Raw genomic sequence first — 26,804 nt, forward strand, 5'->3', positions numbered from 1 at the left:
ACTCAGAGCCTTGGGTATGTTAGGCAAGTCCTCTACCATTGAACTATAGCCCCATGTGACTTTAATTTTATTTTGAGTCATGATCTCACTAAATTGCCCAAGCTGGCCTTGCAATTAGGACCTTCTTGTCTCAGGCACCCAAAAAGCTGGGATTATAGGCCTGTGCTATCATTCTACTTAGAATAATGTTTTCAGAGTTCATCCATGTTTAGTAAAGTATCAGTGCCTCAGTCTTTTTTTTAATGACTGAATAATATTCTGGCATACGGATACGCTGTATTTTGCCTACCCACTCATCGGTAGGAAATAGGGGTTGTTTCCATTTTTGGCCATTGTAAGTAATGCTGCTATGAACATTCGTCTACACAGTTGTTTGTTATGTTTGGGTTTTTTTTTTCAAGACAGGGTTTCACTGGCTGGCCTTAAATTTATGGCAGTGTTCCTGCCTCAGCCTTTCGAGTGCTGGGATTATAGGCATGTGCCATCATGCCTGGCTCATTTATTAGCTTTAATAATTGTTGTGTATGTGTGGGTTATTTAGATACACACTTTCCATACCTAAATATATACCTTCTACAACTGATAATAGTTTTATTTCTTTCTTTCAAATGTAAATGCTTTCCTTGTCATATTTCCAACTAGTTAACCTGGCCAGAACCTCCTGTATCACTGCATAGCAGTAAAAGGGGCAGTCCTCCCCCTGACTTTGGGAGTAAACTTATGTTTTTTATCACTGAGTATGATGTTCAATGAGTTTTCATAGTAGTTCCCCTATATTCCTGATTTTGTTGATATTTTTATCATGAAAATGTGACAGATTTCTCTGATGCTTTTTTTTTTTTTTTGCATTTCTTGTGATCATATTGTTCTTTTCCCTTTATAGTAGCCCCTATTCTTCCAGTTTCACCTTCTGCAGCTTCAGTGACCCACGGTCAACTTTAATTTGAAAATATGAAACAAGTCCAGAAAGGAACCCTGGTGTGGTAGTGGTGGCACATGCCTATAATCACTGGAGAGGCTGAAACAGGGGGATCGCCTCAAGTTTGAGGCCACCCCAGGCTACATATTGAGTTCAAGGCAGCCTGAACTACATAATGAGACCCTGTCTCAAACAAACAAACTAATGATGAGTAAGTGTGTTTGAACCCAAGGAGGAATATTTGGAGTGGGAGTCATGGCAATATGTCTTTCATTATAATAAATATTTATAAATTTTAAAAAATTTAAGCACTAACTTTCCATTGCCATTCATATATAAGACAAACAATATACAGGGTTCAGTACTATTTGTGGTTTTAGGAATCCACTGGGGTTCTTGGAACATATCCCTGAGGATAAGGGAGGGCACCTATATTTTGCTAACATAATAGATGAATTATATTGACTGATTTTTTTACATTTTTGATTTATCTTTATGTTCATTAGAAATATCCCACTTATTCATAGTATATTATGCACTTTGTAAGCATTGGGTTGGTCTGCTGGTATTTTGTTGAGGTTGTGTATGTGTATGTGATACTGGAAATTGGACTCAGGGCCCCATGTATGCTAGTTAAGTGGTCTATCTCTGAGCCACATGCCCAGCTGTTGAAGGTTCTTACATCTGTGCTCATGAGGAATATTGCCTATAGTTCTCTCTCTCTCTCTCTCTCTCTCTCTCTCTCTCTCTCTCTCTCTCTCTCTGTTCCTCTCTCTCCCTCTCACTTATTCTCTCATTTCTTTTGTGGTACTTGGGATTGAACTCAGGGCCTTCTTTACATTGAAGTCCACCTCCAGCCCTAAAAAAATTTTAATTTTGAGTCAGGGTCTCACTGAGTCATTAAGTTACCGTGCTGGGCTTGAACTTACAATCCTCCTGCCTCAGCCTCCCAGGGTGCTAGAATTACAGGCATGTGCCATTGTTCCCAGTCCTTTAGTGTTCTTATAGGTAATATGATAATGACCAACTGCCTCGATTTATTTATTTGGAAGTATCTTCCTCCTTTGTTTTTAAAGGAAGTTTTGCCAGATAGAAAATTCTTGCTTGACAGTTTTAGTCCTTCAAGATTAAGAATATATCATTTTACTCCACCTTTTGGTCTTCATGGATTCAGATGAAAAATACTTTACTAATTTTATTAAAGATCTTTGTATGTGATGAGTCACTTCTGTCTTGCTGCTTGGACTTCCTATCGGCGGTGGAAGCCCTGAGAGGCTTGTATGATCGTGTGAGGAAGAGGCTACACTTACCTGTACCTGGGCTGAAGAGGGTGCCAAGGCCCTGGGTCCTGATGGTCAACTGCTACACTCAGATGCCTTCTCACCACCCTGGGTAATAGGCATTCTGGGTGCTGGAGACACCTTCAACACCTCTGTCATCTTCAGCCTCTCCCAAGGGAAGAGCATGCAGGAGGCACTGAGGTTTGGTTGCCAGGTGGCTGGCAAGAAATGTGGCTTGCAGGAGTTCAGTGGCCATGTGTGAGAGCCATATAGCAGGAGGTGCCATGCATCACAGGCCACTGCTACTTTACTCCTCTATCCAGGCTAGCATCCAGGATGCCCTGCTCTCTGGGTAGATGCAGGCTATAGGAAGGACTAGTGTCCCATGTCCTTTATCTGTACCCTCACTGCCATGTCTGCAGAGCCTCAGAGCAAATAAATCCCCTTCCCTTGGGGGGAAAGAATTCTTTCTTGCTGGACATGATGATGTTGCTTGAATTCAGAGCAGTGGGGAGGCTGAGGCAGGAAGATCTCAAATTTGAGGCCCAGAAGGAGAACATATTTAGACAGACCCTGTCTCAAAAAAAGAGAAAAGAAAAACTAAAAAAGGGAGTGGAGGCTCCCTAAATGGCTCACCTAATAGTAGGTGTTAAACTACTATTGAAAAAAAGGATTTTTTTTTGTCTTTGAACAACTTATAATGTGTCTGAATATGGATCTTTTAGTTTATGTTTCCTGAAACTTGGGTTTCCTGCCTACAGATCTAGGTTCATACATTTTCATGAAATTTAGCAAGTTTTAGGCCTTATTTAGGTATTCTTTCTACCTTTTTCTATTTCTGTGCTGCTGGTACTGTTGTTACTTATATGTTATTATACTTAATAGTATCTTACAGGACTCTGAGGCTGTGTTTTTTGTTTTTTGTTTTTTTGTTTTTTTTTTTTTTTTTTTGGTACCAGGGACTGAACTCATAACCTCATGCTTGCCAGGCAGGCGCTTATGCTACTAAGCTAAACTCCCAGGCCTGTTTATTTTTAATTTTATTTTTCTTTCTCAGAATGGATGATCTCAACTGACTTAACTTCAATTTTGCTAATTCTTTCTTCTATTTGCTCATATCTGCTATTGAGCCTTCAATAAATTTTTTGTTTTCTTTTTGTTTTAAAAAAATTTTTTTTAGTTTCATTATTGTGCTTTTTAACTCTAGAATTTCTATCTCATTCTTTTTTATATAATTTTAACTTTTCATTGACATTCCTTGTTCACTTATTTAGTGAGACACTGTTCGCATCTTTCGTTTAGATTTTTGGGTGTTTTACTTTGTTTTTTTCTACAGTACTAGAGATGGAATTCAGGGAGTACTGTTGCCCCAACCCTTTCTATTTTTAAGAAAATTTTAAATTTTTTTTTTTTTTTTTTTTTGGTACTGGGGATCAAACTCATGACCTCACACTTGCCAGGCAGGTGCTTGTGCCCTGAGATATATCCCTGGCCATATTTTTTTTAATTTTGCAAGAGGAAGTTCTTGCTAAGCGGCCAAACATGCCCTTAAATTTGTGATGTTCCTGCCTCAGACTCCCTGCCCAGCGGGGAGTACAGGTATGTGTTACTATTTCTGATATCCTGTGGTTCTTTAGACAAGGTTTCCTTTAGCTCTTTGGTCATATGTATAATAGTTGATTTAAGTCCAACATTGGGGCTTCCTCAAGGATAGTTTCTAATGACATTCTCTGTTTGTTTGTTTGTTTGTTTGCTTGCTTGCTTTTTAAGTCAGAATTTCTTTGCACGTTTCCTGATTTTGTATTGTTATCACATGGTAGATCCAATGAAATTTGAGATTCTTGTGTACCATAAGCAAAGAATTGCAAAGAAAACAGCACATTGTTAAAGATCACAGGAAGATGTATTCAGGGAAGTTTTGTGCAGACAGAAATGTGGCACTAACAGAAAAGTGGTGTGGGAGCTATGGGTAAATAAGAAGTACAGCATGACAACAGGTAAATCAGGTTTTCAGGGCCTGGGATTTAGCTCAGTGGCATAAACACCTGCCTGGCAAGTGCAAGGTCATGAGTTCAATCCCGGGAACAAACATAAATAAATAAATAAATAAATCAGGCTTTCAGTTTTAAAAGATATGTACCCTAGCCTGGGTGCCTGTTATTGGGTATCTGGGTAACAGTGACAGAAATGATTGACAGGGTGCTGAGTCATCTCAGGTGCTTTCAGTTAGTATTTAGAGTTCAATCTGATTAAATCAAATATGAGATGCAGTCTATACATATGAACCTTAAATGAAGTGAAATGAGGGAGGTTTACCAAATGTCAGGCCAGGAGGTCTAAGATGCCTGTGCTCTGGTCTGTGGCTTCAGGGATTTGTTGGGTCTTTGTTACTTTATTTTTGCTTTTCTTAGAACAGTGAAAGAGGATTGACTGTGGGGTGTTGCCCAAACTCAAATGAGTGGGTGGGAGTGGTCTCCCAGCCCCCGTTGTATTACCTTTACTATGTTGAAAATGTAATCTTTCTCCTCTTCTCTTCTGCTCTTCTCTTTTTCCTCCTCCTCCTTTTTTTTTTTTTTAACTCTTGTTTTGGAATGCTGAGGATAGAACCCAAGCTCTCATGCTGGTTACACAAGTGCTATACAATTGAGCTCAAGTCCCAGCTCCAAAACTGAATTATTTATTTATTTATTAAGTACTGGGGATTAAACACAGGGTTGCTCTACAACTGACCTATATATCCAACCCTTTTTATTTTTCATTTTGAGACAAAATCCCAGGTTGCCTAGTATAAAAAATTCCCAGGAATTTAGCTCAGTGGCCTAAGTGCCTGCCTGGCAAGTGTAAGGTCACAAGTTTGATCTCTGGTACAAAAAAAAAAAATTCCTTCACTTATCCAGACCCAAAGAATAGACTTCACAGGCAAGAAGAGAAGCAAAAGTAAACTTTTTCTTCAGTTTTCCAAGGCTGGCTATCTGTTGAATAGGCACAGCCACAATGGATACAGTGAGAAATTTATCCCTCAGCGTACAGGTCCCTTCCTGATTTCTCATTGGCTGAGTACTGTGGGAGATACAATCTTCCTGGGTCAGTGCTATATGCCTGGCTGTATAAACACTTTGTGGGTTTTAAAAGTGAATGATTAGCCAGGTATGGTGGTACTTGCCTGTAATCTCAGCACTCAGGAGACGGGAAACAGGAGGATCACCATGAGTTTGAGGCCAGCCTGAACTGCATAGCAAGATGCTGTCTCAAAAAAACAAAACAAAGCAAACAAACATATTTTAAAAAACAGGGTAACCTCTTAATATTACAGGCAACTGAGTTAGACAGAAATATTACATGTATTTATACAGGGCTAGGCCCTCAAAAGAGCCAATGCAGAAGGCCAGATACCTTGCAGCCTTGGAGGAGACAGACACCTCCCACTGTAGGCCAGATCTCAAGACAAAAGATCAAGCAAATATACCCACATCCTAAGGATTGATACTCTAAATAGTTCTCTATCACCCTGAGGGAGCCAGGAGTCACCATTCCGAATCCCTACAAGAAGAGTCATTGCTCTTTAAGCATGCCTTCTTGCTCTGTGACTCGCTTCCCCATTTGTCCTCAATTTAGTCAATTTTACCTGAGCAGTTAATCTTACTGGTTGACCACAATTCTGTCCCACCTTATGCCCACCTGACTTGTGAGTTCCCATATTTTCCCCATCTTAGACCTTCCTCACTTAGTGGTTTTGCTCTATAAAAGTCCCTAGAAAAGACAGAATCTTTGGCAACCCACTCAGGACTCCTTTTGTCTCTCAGAATCTCCCTTTTTCTCAATAAATATATTCTTCTCTTAACCTCTATTCCTAAAATTCATTCTTCAATTTTAGAGAACACAAACTCATACTGGACATATAGTAAGTTGGGAGTTTTGTTTCCCTATATCATTAACTGCCAGTACTTTTTCATTTATAGTTAGCATAGTAAATCCCTTTATATTTATTTATTTTTTTTATTTAAAAGGAAAAAGAGAAAAAAAAGAACAAAACAAAACAGTGTAAGGGTACAAGTAATATAGAACTACAAAAAAAACAATAAGATATCACAAGTTAATAGATTACACACTATCATCTTTGAAACAGTGATTCAGGTCACAGGATCAAAGCATACAAAGTGAACATTCAAACAGTGAGACTGCAAATAGTTGTGTTCAATGATCCAATCAAAAATATTAATATGGTCATCTATTTAACACACCTAAACACACTTGCTGTTGTATCCTTTTGGGAACTTTTTTTCTCCTCTCTTTATTACAACAAAATTTACACATTTTGGGTTTTATTGCTTCCATAGATCTTATTACTTTCTTGTAAGATAATAAAATCAAACATGATAAAACAAAGCTGTCAGTCAAAACCAAGGATACACATAGCACATGAGGCAAAAACAGAGTACAAGGTTATCAACAACGGTTACCATAATGCCTCTTGCTTCCTTAAGAAGAATTGTCCATCTTATTAGGTATTATAAAGTTGAACAAAACAGTAGAGAACAAGTCCAATAAAACCTAAACATTGTAAACCTTACAGAACTTCAAAAGAGGATAATAGTCAAGCCAGAATGGGCATCAAGTGAATCTTATTGCCTTCAAAGTAGTTGCCTATACTTTTTATTTATTTTTTGAAACAGGCTTTCCTTGTATAGTTCATTTAGCCCTTGAACTCACTATATTATAGACAGCTAAGTTAGGTAAAAATTTTGTAGGCAAACAGTGATAGGCCTTCAAGGGAGTCAGTGCAGATGATGAAAACATTACAACTATAGCTAGAGGTGTATCTCTTGAAGACTAGGCCTTAAGATAAAGAGAAAGTAGCCAGGAGTTTTTGTTCATGCCTCTAATACCAGCCCTCAGAAGGCTGAGGCAGGAGGATTGCTGCAAATTCAAGGTCAACCTGGGCTACAAAGTGAGTTCAAGATCAGCCTGAAATGCATAGAGAAACCCTATCTCAAAAAGACAAAATATAAAAATTAAAATTAAGGGGCTGGGGATTTAGCTCAATGGCATAAGCACCTGCCTTGCAAGGGCGCAGTTGTGAGAATTCTATCCCCAGTACAAAAAAAAATTAAATTTAAATTTAAGAAGAGAAGAAATGACCAAGCCTACTGTGTTGGTTACTTTTCTCTCATTACTGGGCCAAAATACCTGATGCCTAAAATGAAAGGAAAGTTTTATTTAACTTACAGTTTTTAAAGACTTCAGTCCAAGCTCAGGTGATTCCAAGGCAGGGTGGCATGGTTAAGGAGCAGCTGTTCAGGGAGGTTGTGGTAGATTCCAAAAGAGGCAAGAGCAAAAAGGGCAAAAGAGGAAAGAAAGCACACCTCCTTCCCTCCCTCATAATATATGCCAGCTCTCCGCCCCTGGGTGAGTGCACACCCACATGGTCAATCCAGGCGCATTTGTTATTGCTATGGGAAAGAAGGAAAGAAGTATGGTCAACCAGTTTAATTGTTGAGGTAAATTTGATTTTATTGCTTGATTTCTTGATAATAACCATTCTTTCCAGGATCAGATGGAATCTCAGTGTTGTTTTAGTTTGCATTTATGGAATGACCCATGGTATTGAACCATTTTTCGTATATTTATTTGCTGTTTGTGTGTTTTCCTCTGAAAAGTGTGCATTCATCACAGATGCCCATTTGTGGATTGGGTCTTCAAATTTGGCGAGATCTGTTTTGTTTGTTTGTTTGTTTTTTAGTTCTTTATACATTCTACATAGTAGTCCTTTGTCTGAGGAAGAACTGTAAAAAATTTTTCTCACACTGTGGTTGTTTCTTCATACTGATGGTAGTGTCTCTTGCTGTGCAAAAACTTTTTAATAAGATGAAATGTCAGTTGTTGATTCTTTGTGATAGTCTCTGTGCAATCAAGGTTTTGTTTATAAAGTCTCTGCCTAGACCAAAGTTTTCAAAGTTCTACCTATTCTATCTTCCAGTATATTTAATGTTTCTGGACTTTTTGTTTTATTTCTTTGTTTTGAGACAGAATTTCATTGTACAGTTCAGGCTGGCCTCAAACTCACTTCATAGCCCACGGTGGCCTCAAACTCATAGTGATCCTCTTGCCTTAGCCTCCTGAGTGCTGAGATTATAGTTGTGGGCTATCATACCTAGTTAATGTTTCTGTTTTAATATTTAGGTCTTTGATACATTTTGATTTTAGTTTAGTGCATGGGGAAAGATATATGTCTAAGTTTAATATTTAGCATTTGGAAAGCCAGTTTTTCTAGCACCACCTTAAAGAGGCTTTCTTTCAGTGAAGGTATTTGGCTCCTTTGACAAGATAAGGTGGCCAACTATGCCTGGATTTTCTGCATATTCTAATCTGTCCCATTGATCCCTGGGTCTGTCTGTGTGTCTGTCTGTCTGTCTCCCTCTCTCTGTCTCACTCTCTGTCTTCCTCTCTCTGTCTCGCTCTGTCTCCCTCTCTCTGTCTCTCTCTTTCCCTTTTGCCAGTACCATGTGTGATAGCTCAGACCCTGGTATAAAATCCAAGGAAGCAAGAGACTGAAATTTGGGGAGCAAAGGCTTTATTTAGGTCAGGCCTGGCAATGAGTCTCCGGGAGCCAGTTTGGAGGCTGCGTGCCAGAGACTGAAAGAAGGGGATTTAAAAAGCAGGAGAGAGGGGGGGAGGAAAAACAAAGAAACCCACAGAGCCATCAGGCTGTTGACTCAAGTCTGGAAACTGTAAAGCTGTCCACTTAGTTCTGACAACCTCGGGAGCCTTTGGTGCCTTTCAAGTTACTCCCATCCTGCAGATAAGCATTATCTTAGAATAGCACATCTACAACAACATTTGGAGAAGAAAGTGCTAGGATTATTTCCAAAAGATGAAAAATGTTTCCAAAAGATGAGAAGGATAAAATAAAAAGTGGCCTTTATTCTGAGAACACGGAGAGAGATGACCGGCACCCCCACCACTGGTGACCGGCGATCTCTCCGGCAGACACATGGCGTGGGGTATGTAAATAGCCTCGGTTTGGGGTGGAACCTAAGGAGGGCATTAGGGATGTACAGGTAGCCCATTGGTCCTAGGTTTCGCGCCATAGGTAAATTCCCAGGGGCAGGAAGATGGTGTCACAGGTAACTTCCTAGGGGCAGGGGAGTTAGGGGCTTCCTGCTTCCGGTTGAGGCTTTCCTGGCTACAGTGTCCTGTCTGGGCCAAAACCCTTTTAGAAACTGGAAAGTTAATTATCTCAGGACAGCTCTTATCACTAACAGGTGTGAAAGGGTCAAAAGTTACAAGAAGCTGAAACTTTAGTTTTTATGAGGATTTGATATCTAACCCTTTTGATGCATACAGAACAAAAGGAAAGCATTGGTTGGGGTTAAGCCATAACATCTTTCTGTAATTTTTTTGAAGCTAAGGCACATTTTATGACAGACCACCACCGGGTCGGGAAGGGGTCACCAGAAACCCAAAGTCTTTATGACCTTTCAGGAAATTGAAACTTAGCCTAGATAGATAGGTAGGGGAAAGGGGAGGCAGTATGGCACATTACAGAACAGGCAAGTGGAGTCATTATTTTCTCCTTCTTTTGGGGAGGGGGAACAAGGTCAGGTAAGGGTTATGCTAACAAGCAAGTCTCCCTGCACACAAGCAAGTTATTTCAAACAAGTGTAAATTAGGGAAACATCCTGGTTTTCCTCAGCAGAGAATGGGGAAGCCTAGGAGTAATTAACAACTCCTGTTAGCTTATCTTAGCAACGAATCTGTTATTTCTAGAGGGCAACAATGGTTAACATATCAATTAGGTAAGGTTTTACAATTCTTTTTTTTTTTTTTTGGTCTTTTTCGTTTTTATCGGTACCAAGGATCGAAATCACGACTGCCTGCCTGCTTGCAAGGCAGGCGCTTATGCCGCTGAGCTAAATCCCCAGCCCTGGTTTTACAATTCTTTACAAAGGAGAGCATTGCTTAACATATCAATTAGGTCATCCAGAGGGAAAAGGAAAACACACAGTAGGCCGAGTTACAGGTTTTGCTAAAATACACATATAACGAAGCTATTTTTTCCTAAAGCACAACACTATGCTGGTTTTTTTTTTAAGATAGTAAAATCCACAGAACAAAGCCAATCAAAACAAAGCAGCAAAATTGGTACAGAACTTCAAAGCTACCAAACAACAATAGCTACCGTAGTATATCTTGTTATCATAATAATAGTTGTCCATTCTATCAGGTATAGCAAAATCAAACCAAAAATAAACAGAATAAAACCAATCAAAACAGAATATTGAATAAAGCAAAACAATCAGAACAAAGCAAAACAGTGAGAACAATATTGCATTTCACAGACAAGACAGAAAGAAATCCTCCACATTTGCTATATTGCATACTGTCATCCTCTTGAGATGTTCAGACTGCTGGCCCCAGGCCTGAAAAATCAACCAGACAATACAAGCATTTAGTTGCTTTATGTACCTTATTTGCTATCAACTCATCCTGTCTTCCAAACCAACAGAGTGAGGGGAGGTGTGATTCTCAGCTTGTGTGCTGGTAGGCTCACAGGAGGTGCTGACCTGTCTCTTCCGGGAAGCTGCATGGCTTGCATGACTTACCAGAAAGGCTGGCTAGTTGGCTTCTTGGTCTTTGGCTCCCAGTCCCAGCTACCATGCTGTTTTTTATCACAGTAGCTTTGTAGTATAATTTCAAGTCTCAAATTATCATGCCCCCATCTTGCCTTTGTTGCTCAGGATTGCCTTTGCTATGCTAGGTCTCTTCTGGTTCCAAATGAATTTTAGGATTGTTTTCTCTAATTCTAATACTGTGAGATATGCTGTTAGAATTTTGATTAGAATTGCATTAAATCTGTATAAAAATTTTAGAATTATGATAATTTTCACTCTATTGTTTCTTCCTTCTCAAGAACAAGAGATATCTTTCCAATTTATGATATCCTCTTCAATCACCTTTTTCAGAATACTATAGTTTTTCAGTGTAGAGATCTTTTACTTCCTTCATTAGATTGATTCCTAGATGTTTCATTTTTTGGATGCTATTGTGAATGGTGTTGTTTCCCTAATTTCTCAATGAGTTGGTTATTTGTGTGCAGGAAGGCTGTTGACTTTTGAGTACTGACTTTGTATCCTATTATGCTGCTGAATTAATTCTAGGAATATTTTGGTGGAGTTTTAGAGGCCTTCTATGTAGAGTATCATGCCATCAGCAAATAATGATAGTTTAATTTCTTCCTTTCCTATTGTTATTCAGTTTATTTCTCTTGTCTAGTTGTTGTGGCCAATGTTTCCAGAACTATATTACTATATTGACATGTACATCCTTGTCTTGTTCCTGATTTAGAGTGAAATCTTTCATTGTTTGTCCATTTAGTATGATGTTGGCTGCTGGTTTGTCATAAACGCTTTTATCAGACTGAGCTAAAGACCATTTATTTCAGTTTTCTATAGGGTTTTAATCATGATTGTGTGTGTGTGTTGTTACTAAGAATCAGACTCAGGACCTCATATTTGCCAGATAGGTGCCATATTATTGTATATTGGACCTTTCAAATGCTTTTTCTGCATCTATTGAGTGGTTTTTGTCCTTGGCTCTGTTAAAATGCTGTATTACATGTTGAACCATCTCTGCATCCTGTGATGAATACTTCTTGGTCATGGAGTATAATTTTATTTTATTTTTTTTAAATCGGTACCAGGGATTGAACTCATGACTGCCTGCTTACAAGGCAGGTGCTTATGCATCTGAGCTAATTCCCCAGCCCCTAGTATAATCTTCTTGATGTCTTGCTACATTCTGCTTGCCAGACTGAGGATTTTGGTATCTATGTTCATTAGGGAGATAGGCCTGTAGTTCTGTTTTTTGTTCCATCCTTCTCTGGTTTTAGTATCAGATAAATGCTTGCTTCCAGGAATGAATCTGGGACTATTGCTTCCCTTTCAGTTTCATTAAAAAGTTTGAGAAGTAGTGGTATTAGGTATTCTCTAATTTCTTGTAGAATTCAGCAGTGAATCTGTTAGAGTCTGGGCTTTTCTTTCTTGGTAAATATTTATTTATTTATTCATCGATTTATTTTTGTGGTGCTGGGATCAAATGGAGGGCCTTACGTATGCAAGGCAAGAAATTTACTACTGAGCCACATCTCCAACCCCTATGATAGGTTTTTTTTTTTTTTACCAGAACTTGAACTCATGACCTCATGTTTGCCAGCTGGGTACTTATGGCACTAAGCTAAATCTCCAGCCTATGATAGGTTTATAATTACATCTTCAATTGCATTGATATTGGTTTATTTAAGGTTTTTATATCTTCTTGATTCAGCTTTTGGTAATTCGTATGTGTCTAGGAATCCATTCATTCCTTCTACATTTCCATCTTATTAGATTACAAGTTCTTGAAGTAGGTATAGGTGATCTTCTGAATATCTGCAGGATTTGTTGTATTTCACCCTTTTTATTCCTAATTGCATGGACCTGAGTCTTTTCTTTCCCTTTTCTTTTTTTTGAAAAGTTTGACTAAGAGTTTGTTGATTTTATTTAATCTTTCAAAGAAACAACTGTTTGATTCATTCATTCTTTGTATTATTTTGTTAGTCTCTAATGCATTTAGTTATGCTGTGATCTTTCTGTGTTCCTCCCTTATAAGAGCTTTGGTCTTGACTTACTCTTCTTTTTCTAGAGTTTGAGGTTCAACATTAGGTTATTTGAACTTGCTCTGTTTTCCTGACATGGGTATTCACTGCTATAAATTTTCCTCATATAATTGCTTTTATTGTGTCCTGTAAATTCCAATACACAGTATTGGAATTGTCATTTAATCATGGAAACTGTCTAATATCTTTTTTTCTAATTTCTTCTTTAATTTCATCTATGACTCATTGGTTATTCAGGAAGATATTTAATTTCCATGTTTTTATGAGGTTCCTGAGTTTCCTTTTGTCATTGACTTCCAATTTCATTGCACTATAGTCTGATAATATGCATAGGATAATTTCAGTTCTTTCTTACTTACTTAAGAATGTTCTATGAGTGAGTATGAGGTCTGTTTTAGAGAACATCCCATATGCAGGTGAGAAGAGTATGTATTTTGATGTGTGTTAGACTAAGTCCATTTGTTCAAAAGTTTGGTTCTGTTTTAATATTTCATTATTGATTTCTTCGTCTAGTTGATATACTTATTTGTGACAGTGGGGTATATAGAGTTCTGTTATAGATTAAAAATTTGTGGTCAAATTAATACCAGCTGAATTAAATTGGCATGGTGCTGAATGTGGATGGTCCACCTGAGGAAAGTTGCCAGCCTAAAAGGATGTGTAGAAAGAATGTGGCATTGTGGGTTCTCCTAAGTGCTGTTGTTTGGAGCTGTTCATTCTTCTGGAGGAGCTTGTCATGGCTAATTTCCCTGATATGAACTCAACCATTATCGTTGGAGGAGCTTGAGATCATGTCACTGAGAATGGCTGTGGTTCACTTTGGGCTAGCTCTGGTCCTTACACTGAGCATCACTGCCTGGCTCTGGCAGGGAAAATGTGTGCTATTTAATCTCCAGGCAAAGCTTGTTACACTGGTTTCTGGACACATACTTGACTATTCTTGTGAGAGGAGTTCAGGACCTCATTATTGCTGAGAATGGCTGTGGTACTTTTCAGGGGAGCCCTAGTCCTTATTTTGAGCATTGCTGCTTGGCTCCACTGCAAAGCCCTCAACCTGGCACAGATCCTTCACCCCACTGGCATAGACTTACTAGTTTCTACCGCTGACCTATGGGCTTTCCCAGTGAAGAGCCACAAAACAGACTGGCATGAATCATTGTCATAGGCTCTAAACCTCCAGTTGGACTCATGGAAGGCATTGCCAAGGGATCTAGGTCTTCAGCTGGACTCATGCAGGATGTGACTGTGGGATCCAGGCCCTTGGCTGGATTTTCTGGATTTCACAGAAAGCTGTGAAATGTAAAAATAGAGCTGAGACCTTGATTGCTGCGAAGGAACAAAGAAATAAAAAAGATGGTCTGGGGCATCATGGGAAGCAGTAGGTCCCCATACTTTGCAGCTTCAAAATTGCAAAAGTAAAAGACTTTTCTTAGAGGAAAAAGCTGTAGAGTGCCACGCTCCAGAATGGTAGCAGAGGCCACACAAAGTTCCAAAATGGCAGCATCAGCACAAGGTTCCAGAATGGTGATAACACAGAAAATTTGTTCCTCACAATGAAGTTCAGAGTGCCCAGTGATCCAGGCACTCAACCCCTACAGCCAAGAGAGAAGAAAGCCTGGCTACTGCTCCAGCTGGCAACAGTCCTTGGCAGCATCCATGTGGTGCTGGTTTTAGGTGCATGGAAAATGCATGAGTTTTGAGGTTAAAAAGGCTTCCACTCCAATTTCAGAGGGCCTGGGAGGCCAAGCAGTGCCCTGAAAGGGCAGTGTGTAAAGCTGTGAGCATGAAGCCAAAGATACAATAGAGAACCCAGAAGTTTAAAAAAGCCAGGAGCATGGATCATCTATGAAAAGCTGCAAGGATTGAACAGAGCAGGCCAAAGAAAGAAGCTGTGGGAGCTGCAACCACCAGAAGTACCATGGGGGTGGAGTCACTCAAGCCTTTTGGAACTCAAAACCAGATTGCTTCAGATGCTGAGCAGGAAACTCCAGGACTTAATGTTTTTTCTGCTGGATTTTGGACTTCTTTGGTCCCATTTCTTTGTATCTTCCTATTCGTACCCTTTGGAATGATAATGTTTATCTTGTGCCACTGAATGTTGGAAGTGTTTAACTTCGTTTTCATTTGTACAGGGTGTTACAGCTATGAGTTTGCCTTAGATCTCAGAGACTTGGGACTTGAACTTTTCAGCAATGCTGAAACTGTTAGCACTTTGGCAGTTCTAAAGTAGAACAATTCACAGTATCAATACCATCACACACAGCCTAGAAAATGACAAACTTCCCAGGTGGGATAGTACACACCTACACTCCAGCACTCAGGAGGCTGAGGCAGGGGTGTCCCTGCAAGTGTGAGGCAAGACTGGGCTACATAGTGAGTTGAAGGGTAGCCTGAACTGCATAATGAGACCCTGTCGAATCGAAAGAAAAAGAGAGAGAGAGAGAGAGAGAGAGAGAGAGAGATGTGAAACTGAGGTAACCATTAATTTTCTACCTTTAACCCAATGAACTAGATTTGTGGTTATTTAACAAAATCTAAAACCAAAAAATTGTATGTAGTAAATAAGCCCTTAATGTGATTTTTTTTTTTACCGGTACTGGGGATCAAACTCACGACTGCCTGCTTGCAAGGCAGGTGCTTATGCTGCTGAGCTAAATCCCCAGCCCCCCTTGATGTGATTTTACTCGCAGGGAAGAAACTTTAAAAGGGGTGTTGAGGGTGAAAAATAGTGAAATGGAGAAATTAGAAGCAAGGCAGGAGAATGAAGGAAGATCAGCCAAAGTTTGGGAAATTGACACAGAAGACAGAGTAAGAAATAAAAACGAGAGCAGAACAGAACAATAAAAAAAAAGAGAAGAAGAAAATAAGAAAAACAAAGAAGTGGTATGACTCCTGTCACTGGTAGGCAATGTTGGCAGACAAAGTCCAGATCTGAGTTAATTAATCCCAGTAAGCCAACCATAGGTTTATGTCGGGGCAGTGGATAATCCCAGCCAGGCTGTATCTTTAGTTCTACAGTTCAGGCTGGTTTCTGACAGTGAAGCCAGAACCCAATTTGTTCAGCCTGCAGCAGTCCATGTGGCTTCTTCTGGCTTGAACTGCTTTCCCTGCCAGTTTGAACTTGGCCCATGACCTTTCTTGTTGAACTCGGCAGTCTGATGTTGTCACTGGGAGCCACTGCCCACAGCCACTCTGAGTTCCTAGGTCAGTTGACCCCTGTCTAAGATGACTATCAGACAATTACCCTCTCCTAGTAGCAGTCTGAACCTGAATAACTTACCAGCCACTGCAATCCACTGTGTTCACTACTCTGTTTCACAGGTCCATTTCTCTGTGGAGGCTCTGTGGTCATCAGTAGTCACTGTGTGTCTGCAGGCTCCAACTGCCCCTTCCATGCCATGAATTTGGACTCAAGGAGAAAGCACCACCTGCCACCTTCTTTATTGAAGACTCTCTCTTTGCTTTCCCTGTAGGTTTTAATTCTCACTTCAGGTATTTCCTTGGTCCTAGGAACCTATTTCTCTCCTTCTTCTCTTCCTTATGTTTCTACATTCCAGCATGTGGACACCAAATCTCCAAGCGGGTCTTTCTTTACTGCTCACCACTTTGACAGCTTCCCAGCGTGTATTTTTATTTTGCTTTTTCCTGTTTGACTCAGCCCAAGCTCAGTCTGCAGAACAAGTCTCTCTGTTATGGTTTGTGTCTAGACATCTCCCTAAAGCTTTATACAGTCATGAGGACAAGTTCCTAGAGTTTGTGATTGATTCAGGGTCCAGTACTAGAATTATGGGTGTGAGTGCTATACCCACACTGGGGCAGGTAGCCTGCATACGCTATAAAGTAGGGAGAGGGACTTGCTGTCTCTCTCTCCTCCTCCTCCTCCTCTTTTTGCTTTTGTTGCTTTTTCTGTCTTCTGCTGCCATAAACTGTTGTCCCTGTGCCATGTCATTCTGCTTTAGTGCCAGCTAAGTATGAAACCTCCATGAACTGTGAGCTAAATAAACCTTTCCTCCTTTAACTTTGGGTGTGAGGTATTTTGTGCCAGCAATGAGAAAAAGTAACCAGCATTCTCTCTCATTCTTCACTTTTACTTTTTCAAATAAATTTTGCCACTGCTTTTTGCTTATTTCATTCAATTCTTTATTAGATATGAGAAGAACCTGGAGAGCCGAGCAACCCAAAACTCAGTAACATTCATCTGGTGAGCCACTTTTATAAGTAGCTACTTGATAACAGTACTGTGTGATAGATTTAACAGTTGTAATCCAGGGTCTGTGTATGACAAGCAACGAATTTTAAGTGCACACTGGATGGCAAGAGGAAAGCAGCTAACTTTTTATTTATTTATTTATTTTGGAGACAGGGTCTCACTATGTAGTGCAGGCTGGTCTTAAACTTACGTATATAGCCCAGGCTTATACTCATAGCAGTCCTCCTTCTACAGCCTCCCACATGTGGGAATTACAGTAGCTGTATTTTTTGAAGACTGTGCAAGCTGTATTCAGGGCCAGTCTGTGTCAACTAAAGATATGGCTGGAACAGAAAAGTGGTGCTACGTTGACAGGAAAGCAAAAGTACTGTATACTTCACACAGCACACAGCAATCCCTGATAAATCAGGCTTTCAGAATTGAAAGAATATGCATCTTATCCAAAGTCCCTCCCCTGAATCTCTAGATATAATTGACAGGAAGCCATGTCATCTCCGGGTCTTTAAACACATGTCTACCCCAGATCCTGCTCTGATCTTAGTAACATTTATGAGATGTAATACCTATGCATAAACCCTTAATAAGAGTTGGGTGCTTAAAGGTCAGACTAGGAGATCAACAGGCATAGGGAAGGTAGAATGGACCTAGGGTGTTTTTAAAATTAAATGGGTGCTAAGCATGGTACATGCTGATAACCCCAGCATTTAGGAGGATGAGGCAAGAGGACTGCCAGAAGTTCACAGCTCTGGGCTCCATAGTGAGTTCAAGTTTAGCCTGATATAGCAAGACCCAGTCTCAAAAATAATTAATTAATTTTAAAAGGCCCTGGGATTTAGCACAATGCCATGGCTCCGGTTCAGTCCTCCGTAACACAGACACAAACACACAAAGTTTTCATTATGCTATTTTTCCTGGTCCAATTCTGCTCACAGACTCAGTGGCAGCATTGAAAATCATACTCCATTCCTGGTATTAAAGGAGCAGAATGTCCATGTTCACAGAAAACTGTCATTTATCTTATCTAATGGCTCCCTAGAAAGCCCCACTTACAAGGCCCCTCAGAGCTTGTCCAGTACCACAGCTTTTCCCTGAGGCTGTCTGTAGAAGGCAATTATAGGCAAATTAATTTACAAGCTGTTTTATGGGATGAAAAGTTGGGGCAAACAACTAAACAAAAAGCTTAAAAGAGAGATTAAGGGAATGGAAATGTCCACAGGGCTTTGAAAACCCTACATATTCCTGGGAATATAGGTTAGACACACAAATAGGGCCGTAGATATACTTTAAAAGTTCTAGGGCAACCCACTTGGGACCTCTTCTGTCTCTCTCAGACAAGCTTTCTCAATAAATATTTCTGCTCTTAAAAAAAAAAAAGTACTAAATTCACAGGGTGTGGTGGTGCACTCCAGTAATTCCAGCACTTGAGAGGTAGTCAGGAAGATTTTTGCAAGTTCAAGACCAGCCTGGGCTACAATCTGAGCTCAAACCGGGCCTAAACTGCATAACAGACAAATATAAATAAATAAATAATAGAAAGTCCTAAGCTCTCACCTTTGTCTGACCTTGAGGCTTCACGCTGAGGGAAGTAAATGCTAAGGCAGAATAGCGAGCTGCATAATTTACTGTTGGAAATATGGTCCAATATGAACACAGAGCCACTTAGGAAGATTGGGAGATTTATTGGTCCTGAGATAGGTAGGAGAAATAATTGATCTGTCTCCTTCTCCCCACCTGTGGCACCACACCTGCTACACCTATTGTTTTGTTTGAATACACATTTCTCAGGATACTGAAAGCCTTTAGATTTACCATTCTGAAAAAGTTGATTCTAACTACTTTTGCTAGCTTTCCCCTTTGCTTTTATGAAGAGGTGGGCACTTTTTCTAGGTTCTGTCCCCATTTTCCCTCACTATATTTTCTTGAGGGACGGTTGGTTGCCCTGCTTGTGGCTGCTACATTTATTCGTTGTATAGTATGTACTTTAAAATCCCTTGTCCAACAAAACAAGACAAAACAGCCTTCCCATACTGTCGTTTTCCCAGAACCGGTACCTGAGCTTTGCTGCCTGACTTGCTCTCTCTGGAGCTAGATCAGGGTTCACGGGCCCTTGTGCAAGGACTGAGTCTAAGAGAAGCACTCAGACTGCGGGCGCCAGTGAGTCAGGGGCTCAGTGGCCAAAGCTGAGGACCAGGGTCGAAATCTGCTCGCTGTCCAGCTAGCAAGCAGACGTGCGGGGCCCCGCCCAAGAGTCAGTTTCCACGGCAACCGTGGAAGCGCGGCAAAAGGGCGGCTGACTCCTTACAGACAGTGCCGCGGCGCCTAGCGCCCAGGCCCCGCCCCGCTTCCAACCCTTAGTCTGACTCTCGCGCGGTCTGAGCTCTTGTACTGCGCAGAGGCCGACGGGAGCCGCCGCTCTGAGGAGGCCGATATGGCGGCGGCGGCGGCGGCTACTACTCTTCGCGGGGTGGTGCTGGGCCCGCGGGGCTCGGGGCTCCCCGGTGCGCGCGCCCGGGGGCTGCTGGGCGTCGCGCGGCCCGGGCGGCTCCCGCTGCTGACCCCTCAGGTGAGCGCTTGCTGACCTGGCCGCCGTGCACCCCGCGGCTCGTGAAGGTCACGGCAGCGAGGCTCCGGGCACTCGCGGGTTGCGGGAGGGCGGTCCCTTTGCAGCACCCCCGCCCCTAAGTAGGGGCTCCGCTGCATCTTCATCGCCGGGCACTGGGCCCGGGTGGGGGATCGGGGGTGGACTGTGGGTAGAAGCTCCCCGAGAGCCCCCCGGGGACGGTGCCGAGACCCGGGTCCACGCCGGATTCGCGTCCTGAGGTGACCTCAGCCTAAACTCGGCCAGCCAACGGTGACCTTGGTTGGCCGCAAGCACGCTATATCTTTCGGCTTGACACTGGCTCAGAATCGGAGCTAAATTGCAGCCTTGGGACCAGCGGACCTGTTGGGCCCACATCCCCACCCCACCCCGCGTCCTGTGGCGGTGATCCGGCCGGTGCGTGGTAGGGAGCAGGCACCGAGTCGGATCCCCAGGCCGGTAGGTGGTATCCTAGCTGGCGCTGAGTGGGGCTCTTGCAGGCAGTGTCCTTGTCTTCGAAGTCTGGTCTTTCCCGCGGCCGGAAGGTGATGCTGTCAGCGCTGGGCATGCTAGCAGCAGGGGGTGCAGGGCTGGCTGTGGCTCTACATTCTGCTGTGAGTGCCAGTGATCTGGAGCTGCACCCACCCAACTATCCGTGGTCTCATCGTGGCCTCCTCTCCTCCTTGGACCACACCAGGTGTGCAGCTAACTGGCTGGCTGGGGGAGTGTCTCGATGGACTGAATAGTGTAGAAAGCCCCTAACCTTTCTCTCTTTCCTTAGCATCCGGAGGGGCTTCCAAGTATATAAGCAAGTGTGCTCTTCCTGCCACAGCATGGACTATGTGGCTTACCGCCACCTCGTGGGCGTCTGCTACACCGAGGAAGAAGCTAAGGCCTTAGCTGAGGAGGTGTGTGAGGCTGGGAGATTGGGACCCAAAGGCTTGGGGTTCCCACTTATGGTGGCATGGCAGGGTTGTAATGGGCTTCTTGGTGGCAGGTGGAGGTCCAGGATGGCCCCAATGAAGATGGGGAGATGTTCATGCGACCAGGAAAGCTGTCTGATTACTTCCCTAAACCATACCCAAATCCTGAGGCCGCCAGAGCCGCCAACAATGGAGCCTTGCCTCCTGATCTCAGCTATATCGTGCGAGCTAGGTACATGGACTAGAGAGGGTGAGGAGAGGAGGGTCTGATTCTTGCCAAGGGCTGAGAAGCCATGGGTCTGATTCCAGGCATGGTGGTGAAGATTATGTCTTCTCCTTGCTCACGGGCTACTGCGAGCCACCCACTGGGGTGTCACTGCGAGAAGGCCTTTACTTCAACCCCTACTTCCCTGGCCAGGCCATTGCTATGGCCCCTCCCATTTACAATGAGGTCTTGGAGTATGATGATGGTAAGTCCTGCATTTAGTTCTTTTCCACCCCCAGATGCTTTGCATGTCTCTTGGCCTGGAAGGGCCTTTTCTTGGCTGGAGGGTTATCTGAGTAGGGTTTGGAGTAGCTTTCACAGTCCTGTGGGATGCTGTTCCTTTTAACTTGGGTAGGAGCTAGTCTGGCTCCATGGAGTAGGTTGTACCAGGTTGGGCTCTAGTCTCAGAGGGCAGTGCTCATCACCTGTCTTTGTGCTAGGTACCCCAGCTACCATGTCCCAGGTAGCTAAGGATGTGTCTACCTTCCTGCGCTGGGCATCTGAGCCAGAGCATGACCATCGCAAACGGATGGGGCTTAAGGTGATTGGTTGGGCACGGGTTACTGTGGGAGTCAAAGAGGAGCTGGGAGAGGCTTTCTTGTGACCCTTCTCTTGAGCTTGCTTTGTCCCTAGATGTTGATGATGATGGGCTTGCTGCTGCCTCTAATCTACGCGATGAAACGACATAAGTGGTCAGTCCTGAAGAGTCGAAAGCTGGCATATCGGCCTCCTAAATGACCCTGTCCAACATCTGCTTGCCATCTTGCCTGAACAGGTCCTCAAGCCTAGGAGCCATCCCAGGTCTCATGTGGCCCACTCTGTCCAACCTTACTTTATGTGGGTTCAGGGGAGAGGGCAGGAGACCTGGCTTTTGTTCCAGACCATCTTTCAACCCTCATCTTGGGAATAAATTAAATTGTTCAACATATACACTTGAGCTACTATGTGATAGGCCTGCAGGAGATTCTGGTATTAAAGCCCACACCCTCAAGGAAGCCTCAGGCAGCGTGGCCAGCCCTGCCTTCTATCTGGGAGACCAGACATTGATGGGTGTGGAACAGAAAGCAGAGGACTGGCTGTGGAGGACACGGCATTCCATAGGGTATGTTTCCTGGCACAGAAACAAAAGGGCTTAACCAAGTTGGCTATGGTCCAGGGGCCCAAGAAATTACTAGAATGAACCATAAAATGTCAGGGTATAATCGAGGGTAGCACCATCTCGGCTAGAGGAAAGCCTTGAGCCTACTGTACTGGACTGTCAAGTGGCATTTGGGAGAATAAGGGGCTCCCAGCCATTTAGGAAATCATAGTAGACAAAAGGTACCTGGGATATTCCCTTGGTCACATGGGAATACATGGTCTCAATGACTCTCATGGAGTGTGGACCCAGTCCATAAGGAAAACTGGTGGATCCAGGCCAGACAACTGTTAAATGGCTCGGCTCACCCAGCTACATGGTACCTCAGGACACTGACAGGAGAGTCAAGTAATGTATGACCTCAGCTGTGGCCCAGCACCTTGACTTGGCACTCCTAGCTCCTGAGCTTCCCTTGTCCTATGAGGGGAAGAAAAGTACCCATTCTGTCTGTTAGTGTCATCCTCACCACAGCAGACTACAGTCTGGGGAGTTTCTGGTAGATGGCAGCTGGAGGCAAGGTTTATGGTAGGGGCTGGGACATACAACCCCCAGCAGCCAGGGGAATACCTATAGGTAATAGGGTCTGGGAAGATGTCCCAGTGCCCCATCACTACTGGGACTGGAGTCCAAGTCTACTCTTCAGTAGCTACCAAGGCCTGGCTAGAGAAGTCCCGCACGCTGACTTGCCCTGACACCTTCCAGTTTCCTGGTTGGGGTGAAACAATTCTTACTGACACAGTGAAGGGGACACTGAACTGTCCTATGTTTTTAATGACTGGCTCAAGGCCCTTCCCCCACAACACTTGTGGCTGTATTGCCAGTGAACAGCCAGTAGAAGTCCCTGGAGTTCAAGAGGTGATCCAGGAACTTGGATCTGTGAGGCAAGGCCCAGGTTTTCTGTAACCTGAGGGAAGAAACAGGTCATTCCTAGTTGTTTGTCCTGCATACCACCTCCACCCTCTACCCTTTTGTACCTTTGAGAATTCCTAGGTGGTGGCCGTAGGAAGGGGAGTCCAATTGCAGGGCCTCTGGGTGCTACACATCTCACAGCCTGGGCGGTTTGGGGCATTGATGAAGGTGCAGGAAGGACAGGGCCAGCCGGGCTGAGGTAGAGAGACTTACTGCTCTTCTGCTCCTTCCAGTGGCCACAGCTGCCCAGGCTTGGCCCACCCCTGCCCATACTGGTCCCTTGCCCACCTGAAGGGGGCTGGGGAGACTGGAACTGGCTGGCTGGGGGGCTTGGGACAGCCCCAATGTCTGGGGAAACAAGTGTCCTACTTCCCCATCCATCTTGTGGAGACATTGAGGGCTGCATCCTGTGGGAGAGGAGGAGGGGCTCAGGGCTATTTCCAGCTACACCCAACATCCCTCACTGCCATCCAGGACTCACCTGGGGCTTCCCGGGGGGCTGAAAGCAGGTAGAGAAAGGCAGGATCTCCATCCTGGTGGACCCCATAGGAAGCAAGACTGCGTTCAGGCACACACAGGTATCGCCCAATGATCCAGTGCTGCACAGCAGGTGGGAAGCCGAACTCAGAGAACACCTGTGGGCAGAGCACCAGGGCTGGGCAGGTTCATCTCCTTCTCCCAATAGGGCTCCCTGACCCAATGCTCACCTGTTCCTGGAGAGCTGCAATGGTACAGTGGGGGTGTGCCTTCAGGGAGATGTGAGCAGAGGATGCAGAAGACACACCAGATGTGGCATCTTCAACTGTGACCTCCAGCCTGGGTCAGAAAGTAAGCTAAGGGTTGCATGACGAATCTGGGAGGATCAGAAGGGCAATGTAAAGTAGACCCAGCCTCACCTTATAGGACCAGGTGGGAAGCAGGCTGCCTGGAGCTGGACACTGAGGGCCACGTGATGCTGAGCCAGGACTGCTGCCACTTGAGCTGCCCGTTTCTCATCTCCACCAGCAATGGCCTGGGCCAGGTGCCCAGCTAGCTCTTCTACAAAAATAAGAGGACAGCTGTCATAGCCAGACACCAGCTGCTTCCCCCAGGCCCCTCTGGCTGGCTGTCCTTACCTTTCTCCAACAAGTCTCCAGGGCTCCAGGTCAGATTGGCCTGAGACTGGGGTGCTCTGAGTGTTGGGGCCACGGGGGGACTGGACAGGGAAACAGGACATATTTCTGGGCCCAGGGGTGGGGGTAGGCTGTTACTGCCTAGGAAAGAGATGTAGAGTGGCTGGTAAACTTTGCCTGGGCCTCTTTGCCCTCAAGTTTCTGGAATCTTTACCTTCTCCCTCTTCACCTCAGCCTATGTTACACCCTGTCTCAGGCTATACTTCAAAGACACACTTTCTCCTCCCAGCCTTGGCTCTTGTAAACCCCTCAAGAGGTTCTTAGCCAACTTCTGTTGGTGCTAGAGCTACATTTGGCTCATATTTGGAAACTGGAGTCCTGAATTCTACTGCCTGGTCTCACCTGTGTCCCTCCTCCATACAGCAGAACCAAAGACAGGGGTCACACTTTCTGCCTAACAGCAGCCCTAGCAGTCAGTGAGTGATCTGCTAGGTGTCCTCCATGGCCTCTCATCTCCTGGCTTCTCCATCTACACAGAACACACTTGGGTTCCCTGCCTTGAGGGTCCTTACAGAGTCAGGCACATTGCTGCACCCCTCCCCCTTATTACCACCTGCTTGGGGCAGGGCACTATAGTGAGGTGTCCACATCCAGTAATGACACTTGTGATGGTCTCATATCCCTGGATATTCTGAACTGTCTCCCCACTAAAACAAGAAGAGCCCTCCAGCACCTGGTGCTAAGACTGTGCCTTAAGGGTCATTTGCATATACTCCTTTCAGGGATTTTTATACTTGCTATTCCCTGGGTCGCACAGCTTATACTATGCCCTTCAAATTTCACTCTGGTTCCACTCTGCCTTTTCAGCCACCCTATTTTAAGTAGCAGCCCTTCCTCCAGCACTTCCATTCCCTCCACTATCTAATGGAAGCTTATTTATGGATTTTTATGTCTGTCTCCTTTCTAGAAATTCCAAGATAGGAATTAGAGAATTTGTTTAGGCTAAAGCAGTGTCCAGTATTCAGCCAGACCAGGGGCTGAGTACTTACATTTGGTGAATGAATGAGCCTCTCCCTTTTTCAATACAGAGTTGCCTGGAGCTGTCTTACATTACACTGTCTGGTTGTCTTCCTTCCTGTGTCCATTTATGAGCTATCCTTCCTTTCTCCAAGTCACTAACTGCATGCCAGCCCCTTTTGTCTAGGATTCTCTCTTCTGGAGAATTTGGTTGACCTTTTCTACATCCTATCTTTACTTGTGGAAAGTCCCAATTCTGTATCAGATGTGTAAGAACTCAGCCACTTTCACACCCTCTCAACTGGACCCTATTTAGGAATGTTGCATTACCTGGATGCAAGGATTAACTATTAATCCTTCCATTTAAACAGGCATGAAACTTAGCTAATCCCATCACCTTTGAATCTCTAGAAACAACCTCCTCTGCAGCCCTATCACGACCACTCCACATGTTTAAGTAGCAGAGATCTAAACCTATCCCCTTTTCCACTGAACACTTTCCCTGTTGCTCTTGAACTTGATTTCATTCACGCTGGGGTTCGATGGCCCTGGTTTGCTATTCCTTGTTATGGTACTTCAGCCTGCAGCTCCTCAATCTCTACCTTTCTCCACATTTCTATATTCTTCCTCCATCACTGCTCCACCCCAATCTGAGCGGCCAGGGCTACTCCAACTGAGCCATAATTCAAAAACTGACCATTTTGTCCCTCCGCGGAGGCGCCTTGCACCAGGGCTGCCCACCGCTGAGCTTCCTCTGAGTTGAGGAAATGTAAGCTGAGGGTTCCAGGGCCTCCTGGTGGAGGCTGCAGCTCGTGTTGGCTGGGGCTGCAGATGGTGTAGGAGACTGACTCCAAGGGCCACTCCAAATTAACCTGAGGAGGGGAAGAGTCCAAGCTTAGCGGTCTCCTACTTTGAATCTTATGGTGACCAAAGGAAGACGTGGTAACATCTATAGGCCACTTACAAGCAGATATTAGCATTATTCCCATTTTATAGTTTAAGATAAGCAAAAAAAGTAACTGTTCAAGAGCACGCAGTGGGTTGGCAGAAGGGCCAAACTTTGGGCTTCTCTCACTCACCGCCTCAGGTCCGGAACCCTGAAGTTGCAGCCGCAAACGCCCGGGCCGCTCGGGGTCCGTGCTCAGCTGCAGTCTCCGCAGCGGCGCCTCTGCACCGGGTCCAGCCCTCTGCGGCCTCACTACAGCGTGCACAGCCAGGAGGATCCTGGCCGAGCTAGAGTCCCCACCTGCTGCCTCCCCACCTGCCGGAGGCGCCATCTCTAGTCAGCTCAGATCCTGACCCTCTGAGTCTGCTTCCGTCGATCCGGTCGCTAAGCGCCTCCGCCACCGACTAGAAACTATGACCCTGACACTGTATGTTCCGGGCGTAGCCAGAGTGTCCAAACTCAGGAGGGGACCCAGGGCCGCGCACCAGCCAAGCTGGCCGTTCTGTGTCTGCGGTTGTACACGCCCCGGGGGTCACGTTTGAGATGGGTATCGGAGGGAGTGTCAGCGTTCGAAACACCAGCCACAAGCGGGAAGCGGCCAGTTTATTCGCCTCAGAGGCTCAGGCAGACAGCAGTAGCAGTCCCAGTTCCGGATAGAAAGGCAACCCAGTCAGTGGCTCTTCCAACCTGCTAGAGAACCCTGGTGAGTACCCGGGATAGCCTGGGGCTCGCTACTCCTACACCAGCGCGGGGGCGGAGCAGAGCTCTGGCCAATAAGCGCCAGGGCGAGAGGCGGGTTCGCTTGGTTGAGAGTGTGATAGACAGGGCTCATATCCAGTAGGAGGGGAAGGCA

At 44.2% G+C, this 26,804-nt stretch overlaps 2 protein-coding genes across 4 annotated transcripts; one reads left to right on the forward strand and one right to left on the reverse strand.

Annotated features, from left to right (window-relative positions):
* Positions 1-19,445: 19,445 nt before the first annotated feature.
* LOC100732728 (cytochrome c1, heme protein, mitochondrial) lies at positions 19,446-21,757 on the forward strand. Its single transcript, XM_003463731.5, has 7 exons — positions 19,446-19,626; positions 20,142-20,338; positions 20,423-20,549; positions 20,639-20,796; positions 20,874-21,034; positions 21,270-21,370; positions 21,463-21,757. The coding sequence occupies exons 1-7, from the start codon at positions 19,492-19,494 to the stop codon at positions 21,565-21,567; spliced, it is 984 nt and encodes a 327-aa protein (XP_003463779.1). The 5' UTR covers positions 19,446-19,491; the 3' UTR covers positions 21,568-21,757.
* Positions 21,758-22,720: 963 nt separating this feature from the next.
* Positions 22,721-26,635, reverse strand: Sharpin (SHANK associated RH domain interactor). Of its 3 annotated transcripts, none has more exons than XM_063231252.1 (9): positions 26,085-26,635; positions 25,703-25,877; positions 23,992-24,129; positions 23,773-23,914; positions 23,584-23,692; positions 23,358-23,475; positions 23,165-23,283; positions 22,942-23,070; positions 22,721-22,871 (listed from the first exon to the last, which is right to left on the reverse strand). In XM_063231252.1, exons 1-8 carry the CDS (start codon positions 26,280-26,282, stop codon positions 22,954-22,956), a joined length of 1,116 nt encoding a protein of 371 aa, XP_063087322.1. In that variant the 5' UTR covers positions 26,283-26,635; the 3' UTR covers positions 22,721-22,871; positions 22,942-22,953. The 3 variants fall into 3 exon arrangements, with proteins under 3 accessions (XP_063087322.1, XP_005000937.1, XP_063087320.1); XM_005000880.4 differs by having other exon boundaries at positions 23,358-23,511; positions 26,085-26,632; XM_063231250.1 differs by having other exon boundaries at positions 22,721-22,894; positions 23,358-23,511; positions 26,085-26,632.
* Between the last annotated feature and the right edge of the window lie 169 nt (positions 26,636-26,804).

Source organism: Cavia porcellus, unplaced genomic scaffold (genome assembly GCF_034190915.1).
Source record: "Cavia porcellus strain 051 isolate PalLab524CR breed Dunkin Hartley unplaced genomic scaffold, mCavPor4.1 scaffold_19, whole genome shotgun sequence".
Classification (NCBI taxonomy): Eukaryota; Metazoa; Chordata; class Mammalia; order Rodentia; family Caviidae; genus Cavia; species Cavia porcellus.